The 7,500-nt window shown below is 48.0% G+C and overlaps 1 protein-coding gene across 1 annotated transcript in view; it reads right to left on the reverse strand.

Annotated features, from left to right (window-relative positions):
• Nucleotides 1-7,500, reverse strand: part of LOC146246149 (glutamate receptor 3) — a 54,832-nt gene that overhangs the window by 25,266 nt on the left and 22,066 nt on the right. The window contains exon 4 of the mRNA XM_084684399.1: nucleotides 2,152-2,339. Coding sequence (XP_084540525.1) covers nucleotides 2,152-2,339 — 188 coding nt within the window. The remainder of the gene's footprint in view (nucleotides 1-2,151; nucleotides 2,340-7,500) is intronic.

Raw genomic sequence — 7,500 nt, forward strand, 5'->3', positions numbered from 1 at the left:
GTTCTGCAGCATCACAGCCCGGCTCAGCCCAGCAACACGCAGCTCTGCGCGGCTCCTGCCCTTGCACAGACAGCAGCGGACTCGGAGCAAAGGGGGGGGGGAAGAGATAAAGATGGCTGAGCAACATTTCAGTTGTATGTCCGTGGCTGAGAGACTCGGAAATGACGGTAGAAAAGAAAAACGTGTTGTATGTGTGTCCGCGTTTTTTTTTCGAACGTCAGGGTGAAGTATTCATACGCTGTGGGGAAACGGGGGTGCTCAAATTGGACGGCCTTGGGGGGGGGGGAGGGGGGGGGGTATATTGTAACGCGTTTTATTTCGAAGCACGGAAAGAGAATGAATTCACTACGTGTTGGCCGTCTTTTGAAGGTTGAATCGCACATTCTGAATTCAACTAACATTGGGGGCTGTGAGAGGGCAGTCAGTGAGGGCTTTGGAACGATCCTCCCCCCCTTTCATTTCCATCAAATACGGAGGGGACGGTCAATACAGTCAATACTGTGGCACCACTCTCACTTACTGGACTGAAATAGGGTCTGACAGGACATAGACTGAGAGAGTCCAGACTGACATAACCTAGACTCATAGAACATGCACTGACATAACCTAGTCTCATAGGAACATGCACTGACATAACCTAGACGGATCGAACGTCGACTCATAGCACAGAGACTAACAGGGCCAGGACATACAATCTGGGGCCACGCCTTGGAAAGAGAGAACCATCCATCCTTTGTGGAGGACCTCTGAGCCCTGACCCTGCCAATAACAACCGGGACAGAGGGAGACTGGGAGAGATGATGTCCGCTTTTGGTGCAGCCAGATACGGTCGCCCCCAGGGGAAGAGGAAACTAGATCAACAGGATACTAAAAATATTTATGATCCAGCACAACTTTTCTTTGTGGAAGTCCAAGGCCATTTCCTGGACTAGGGAGTGAGACGCGCGTCGCCAGCAATGGTACAGCGCACATGCCTACTCTACATGCTAATACGTAGCCACTGTTTTCCGATTCCGGAATGATGTCCCCTAGACCAAAACTGTCCCCCTTTGGCTGGTAACGCGTGCGTATCACTAAAATACCTCTACTTGCCCTACTTGCACGCACACAAACACGCACACATCACACACACTCACACGGACTGAAAATAGGCTATTCGTTTAAATAGTCAGGAACTGCCACTAGCCCAGTACCTCAGACAAATAGATTTGAACTTAGAAAACCTTGATGAGCCGTGCTAAAGAAGCCATAAAATAGAAGCAGGTGCAAGCTGGGATATTCTTACCATCAACAAGTTGGCTTTCAAATCTCAAATTAATTCAAGTTTAAGCGACGCTTAATATAATTCGGAGTGTAGCGAAAAAAAGCTTCTAAAATGGAACGGAGTTTGTGACAGTAGCAACTCAAGCGAGGCCCGTTTTGAAATTCTGCACAGCAGACATAAACAAACACATCTAAATCACCCATAATGGGTAATTCAGTGTCTGATCACCTAGGTAACGGGGAAGAGAGGGAATTGTCGATGGCTCTTATTCCTCCATGAAAACCGAGCCTAGTATCTGACCTCATCCGTCCAGACAAAAACACAACAACCAACTTTAATCAAATGTACCATTTTATTCATTAATTCCTGTTGTGTTGCAACGCAGCCCTCTTTTAGAAGAGCCTTCTATCTGTTTGTGGTGTCTGAGGCAATTATGCTGCCCAGAGTAAGGTTCTGGCCCTACTTACAGCCTTGTTAGGTATGTTACAGGGTAATGGAAAAGAAATGAGTACAAAGCAGTGAGGGGCAGCCGGTTCATCGGCTGCAGCTTGTCTGCATGGGGCTAATGGGGTTGGAGGAACGAACCAGCCAACTAAAAGGTTTCCTTAAAAGCATGCAATACTTGACACTGTGTGGGCGAAAAAAAAGAATGTTCTCAGTCACTTCATCATACAGGATACCGTTTCGACAACCATACTCCTTCATCCTCACCACCATTTACGTCGCCATCATCGTCAAAAGATGATCCATTCACATGGCCAGGTCCCTCTTTGCACCCGCTTCCTGTTGCCAACCTACCACAGGGCTTGTCGATTTCGTGATTCTCAAGCCCTGGATTGAAACCGGCGTCACAGTTAACCAGTCGCCCGGCCGTCGGGGTCCAGTACCTGCTCAAGGATGGCGTTGATCCGGCCCACCTCGCAGTCGATGAGGAAGCGCTTCTCCTGCCTGCGATCCATCTCCTCGATGATGCGCCGGTACTCCAGGGGGTCCACGATGTTGCCCACCGAGCGCGCTGTCACCTGCCAGTTGTTAGCCACCGCAGACTCCATGATGGCCTGCAGGATGGCAAATCCTGCAGAGAGGACAGAGAGAGAGAGAGAGACAGAGAGACAGAGAGAGAGAGAGAGAGACAGAGAAAGAGAGAGAGAGAGACAGAGAGAGAGAGACAGAGAGAGAGAGAGAGAGAGAGAGAGAGAGAGAGACGGGGAGAGATAGAGAGAGATAGAGGAGAGAGAGAGAGAGAGAGAGAGAGAGAGAGAGAGAGAGAGACAGAGAGAGAGAGAGAGAGAGAGAGAGAGAGAGAGAGAGAGAGAGAGAGATAGAGAGACAGACGGGGAGAGATAGAGAGAGATAGAGGGGGAGAGAGAGAGAGAGAGAGAGAAAGAGAGAGAGAGAGAGAGAGAGACGGAGAGATAGAGAGATAGAGGGAGAGAGAGGGAGAGAGAGAGAGAGAGAGAGAGAGAGAGAGAGGGAGAGAGAGAGAGAGAGAGAGAGAGAGAGAGAGAGAGAGAGAGAGAGACAGGGAGAGATAGAGAGAGATAGAGGGAGAGAGAGAGAGAGAGAGAGAGAGAGAGAGAGAGAGAGAGAGAGAGAGAGAGAGAGAGAGAGAGGGAGAGAGGGGCGACAGAGAACAAGAGTGAATGGAGTGGAATGGCAGTTTGTGACAATAACACAGTTACATCGATTGTACTACAACATGACCCAATGAAGGGCAGAGCTCTGTGATACAAATCACTTTGATATAACATAACTTTGGCCTGACCATCTCATATTTCATAGTGGAAACAAGAAGGACTGCATGCATGACAAACAGAACAGGGAAAGTAGCTTAATGCCATGAGAGGGTATGACAAGTGATTCAATTCTCTATGATCTGAGACACAATGAATTGTTTCAACAAAATATTCCTTCCACCCAGGGAAGATTTGGAGGGCATTTTAATTGAAAGGGATTTTTATTTCAACTTCCAATGTCTCCGCTGTCACAGTTGATAATGACTGAATTAATGTGATTTATTCCAATTCAAATTGTGGAGTGCATCGTGTCGCTGATATTTCTCCTCAGCATGTAGGTCATGATGTAGCTCCGAAATGGTTCAGGTTTGACAACTAGACCCAATTTACAGCAAATGGCGTCTGAAAGTACCACGGCACAGGGACAAGCCAGACGTGTTTCCTTTCCACAGATCAATTCTTGGTCCATTATGTCAACTCAAGGTCAAAGGCTATAAATATAAAGGGGGATTCAATGCAGTGGCGAAAAAGGGCCTTGCACAGATGGGATACCCTTCATAAGTAATAGCCCTATCGAAATAGGAATGCCATTCAATTACACTCATATAACCCAATGAATTATGATATGCTGCATAGTATAATAGTAACGTCCGTCGAATGGCGGTATGAGGGGGAAAAAAAAGCCGAGTGGAGATGGGCAGAGTAAATGAGAAATGAGCATTTTCCCATTATCCAAGAGAAGTCTCTGAGTCTCGGTGGTTGCAGAAATGCATGGTGGCAGTTTCTTAATGCGTAGTTACACGTGAGTAATAGACGGAAAAAACGGTTTTGGAGTGGCCCCTCATTCCAACTCCCCACAACTGCGAGCCAGCCAACACGCGATAGTCGCCTTGGCTAAATGGGCAGGGGCAGTCGCACGCGGCATCCACAGCACCATCCCTCCTTCTTATAGCCAGGGATAAAATCGCTGATTCAATAAAATGACGCATATTATTACGGATGCCGAAGCAGTCAGTGTAGATTATGCTAATGCGGATGCGGTCTGTGCAGTGCGCGCCTGCTGTGCGTTGTGTGCTCTGCCCGGCTTCGAGAACTCCAGTTTCTATCCACCACGGCCATATTACGGTCCACCAGGCCCCACGTCTTCTTCATCACAGAGCACCTACTGACACTGCGAGCATCTCACTTTAATAAGACCTGTTGGCACAGCAGCAGGGACATGCATTATCCCACCTTATGACTTAAACTGTCAGGTCACGTTCCAGGTGAAACGCGCGTTACGATCAATTTCAAACGGAGCAGACGCGTTAAGTGTTCATTAATACTTAAGTCGGGAGGCGTGGGTGGGTTGCAGGGGGAGCTTATTGTGTGGATTCGCGAACCAAAGTGCTGCCAAGCGAGAACCCCCATAACGAATTCAGAGCACAGGCATGGACTCGGCTATCCACTCTCCACCCCTCCACGTAAGTGACCTTCGCTTGGAAGTCGACTGCGGCAAGCGGTCAGATGAGCCGTGGGTCTCCAACCCAGACAGGTCGGTAGCGTCCCCCCGTCCGTCCCCCCGTCCCCCGGCCGAATCACCCCCTCCACGGTCCACAGAGGCATACATACATATGTCTGCTGCTCAGAGACGAGGAGGAACTAGGGATGAGGCTAGCGTGCACTGGTGGGAAGACGGCGTGTGAATGTGTGAATGGCACTGCGATGCCAGATAAGACCCAGAGCTGACCCTGGGCTGGGAGGACCGCGGCTGATCCTGTCACTGTTAAAGCCCCAAGGAGGTCACACAGAGACAAGCCTGGTTTTGTATCATCCACCACCCCCCGCCACATCACATTCATACCACAGTCTTGGTCTGATAGTGCAGAGGAAATTAAAAAAAAGGAGGTGCTGGAAAATGAGATACGACTGTGCTTCACAGTGAAAGGAAAAAGCTGGGTGATGCCTGACATTTAAAACATGTTCGCTGCGTATGAAAGGATTTGGGAGGATTTGGAAAAGGATGAATCCCTCAAGGTCTTTTTAGCATCCATATTCTTTGCCTATAAGCTCATTGTAAACGTGTCATCGTGTAATGTGTCCGTTTGAATAGTTACGTGTCAAAATAAGGGTTAGGGTTTACGTTTGGATTATTAGTTGCTGTCACGGAGCGCACGGCGCCGGTGCGCCAGTCTGCGTCACCGGAATTCTAAGACGCACCTGTTTTGAGTTGGGACTAATTAGGACGGCTATATAAGCCGAGATATTTCCGAATTCGTTGCGGAGTCTTATTGTTGTTTCTTGTTAATGGCTGTGTGGGGTCTGACCTTTGTTTTGTGAAACCCTGTTTATTTCAAGTAAAGACCTTGTGCGCTTTCATTCAAAACACGCTGACTCGTTGCCTGCTTAATCACAGTTGCCCATGCGTACTGGACAGGCCGTATTTAAATGCCATTATCAGGCTCTGGGCAAACAGCAAAAAGTGAGTTAGAGCGAGGGCTGGTTCAAGGTTTTTAGTTGACTTTGTAAACAGATGGCAAAAACCACAGACGCCAGCGGGCAGGGAGGTCAACCAGGGCACTGAGACCGTTGACAATACGCTGCCCTCACATACCTTTAAAACCCACCGGATATTCCAAAGCGTATCACTGGCATGCAAGCAAGTATATGTTTTTTTTTACACCATAACCTTTCTTGTTTCTTGACGCAATTTTCTTGGGAATTTCATACAATTTAGGTTACATTGCGAAAATGCCGTCACGATTCTTCAGCATGGCATTTGAGTTGAAATGCCCTCCCTCAAGAAATCTGAGGTTGGCTTAAGGCTTGTGATCATAGGAGTCTTAAAATTGTGACCAAATGAAGTGCTGAACCTTAAATCATTTCCACTGCGCAGACATGCCACTTGACACAAACTTTGACACTTCAATTAAGATATCTATCTGATAGCTTGCCATACTGCGTGATCACCATTGAGTGGTAAGCCCCAAAAAAACAAGTTTCTGTATTATTACTGAGAGAGAAAACACAGAAATGCCCTTGTGCAGGGTATCGGATCTCTGAAGGTTGGATGGGTAGATGGAGAAACCTTAAAAAATCGACCATTGATGGTGTTTATTAAGGATGATCATCTCGACTGGATGGGAAAGTCTTCTTCCTTCCCCGACACTGGTCTCATTTACATTTCTTCACATGAGCACAATTCCCCAGCTCTGCGTCAGGGGCGAAAGGTTGAAATGATTATGCACACAGCCCGGAAAATCGTTCATTTCTTTTAAAGAACAATTACAAGCCCAGCTAGTCTACTATGCCTATTATCATAATGGGTCTTTTGGAGCAGACGAAGACATAGACGCTGCAATTCTCCGCCTTTCTGTTTTGATTTAGTCTGACAAATTTTTCACAGTCTCAGTGAAGGGCATGTTTGACCATACTGTGAACAAGTCTTAGGCAGCCAAGATTTTATCCATGAATATTGCCTTAAATATTTATTAATTTTTTCTTCCGTATTTGCGCGACAATATAAAAGTGCAATATCGAGAGCATTTTTGTTTAGTAATTTTATTTGGCTTTACTTATACCAAACAAATGTGTATGTAAACTAAAAGGTTTGCACAGTACCACATATCAAGTGAGAACAAATCAGGAAGGAGTGAAGAAAATCCATGAGTCAGGACACAGTAACACAAGCATTGTACTACTGTCACTATGACCACCCAGCAGGAGGGTTGGCACCAGCTCCCGCCTGGGCCCCGACTGGACCCTCATTGGGAGGGAGGGCAAAGCGGGCTGGTGTGGATGGAGCCGGCTCTCAGTCTCAGGTGGTCGAGGGCATGGATGCTGAGCATGATGTGTTCAGCCTCAACAGTGACTCAGCACACACCCCCCCCCCCCCCCTCTGTGCCCCCCACCCTCCGCCCCTCTCCCCTCCCTCCCAGGAGAAGGTGACCTCTTTTAAACCCTCTCGCGGGCCATCCGAGCTATTCGCTGCGATGGCGAGCGCACCAACTGAGGTGAAGGCAAACAAACAAAGCCACTAAATATACTTTGGAAGAGAGCTTCGGCAAGAAAGAAAAAAAATCTCAAAGCTTTAAGCCACGGGGAGAGTGTGGGGGGGGGGGGGAGAAAGAAAGAAGAAGAAAAAAACACCGGAGAGCGGTGGAAACATTCCACTTCCCTGAACCAGATTTCAACAAAATGGAGTTGGCTGGCTCTGAGCTGGGAGAGTAAAGCTGCACTAGCTGCAACGCTGTCGCTCTTTCTGCTCAGATGCACAGAGAACACCTCGAAACAAACAAAAATGCCTTCCACCCCCCCCCCCCCCCCCGCCCCCCACCCCCCTCGGGGGCAAGCCACGCAGTTGCACGGCACGTCAATCTCTTTCATAATGCAGAGAGACCACTGTTTCAAATGGACCTACATTATCCTGAAAGCCCTGCAAACCTAAAAATAGATCGAAAAAAGGCGGACGAGAATCTCAGAGACAGGCGTGCGGAGGGGTCTAAACACACCGGACATCAT

This window comes from Hypomesus nipponensis, chromosome 20, assembly GCF_054491055.1.
Source record: "Hypomesus nipponensis isolate SF chromosome 20, ASM5449105v1, whole genome shotgun sequence".
NCBI lineage: Eukaryota > Metazoa > Chordata > Actinopteri > Osmeriformes > Osmeridae > Hypomesus > Hypomesus nipponensis.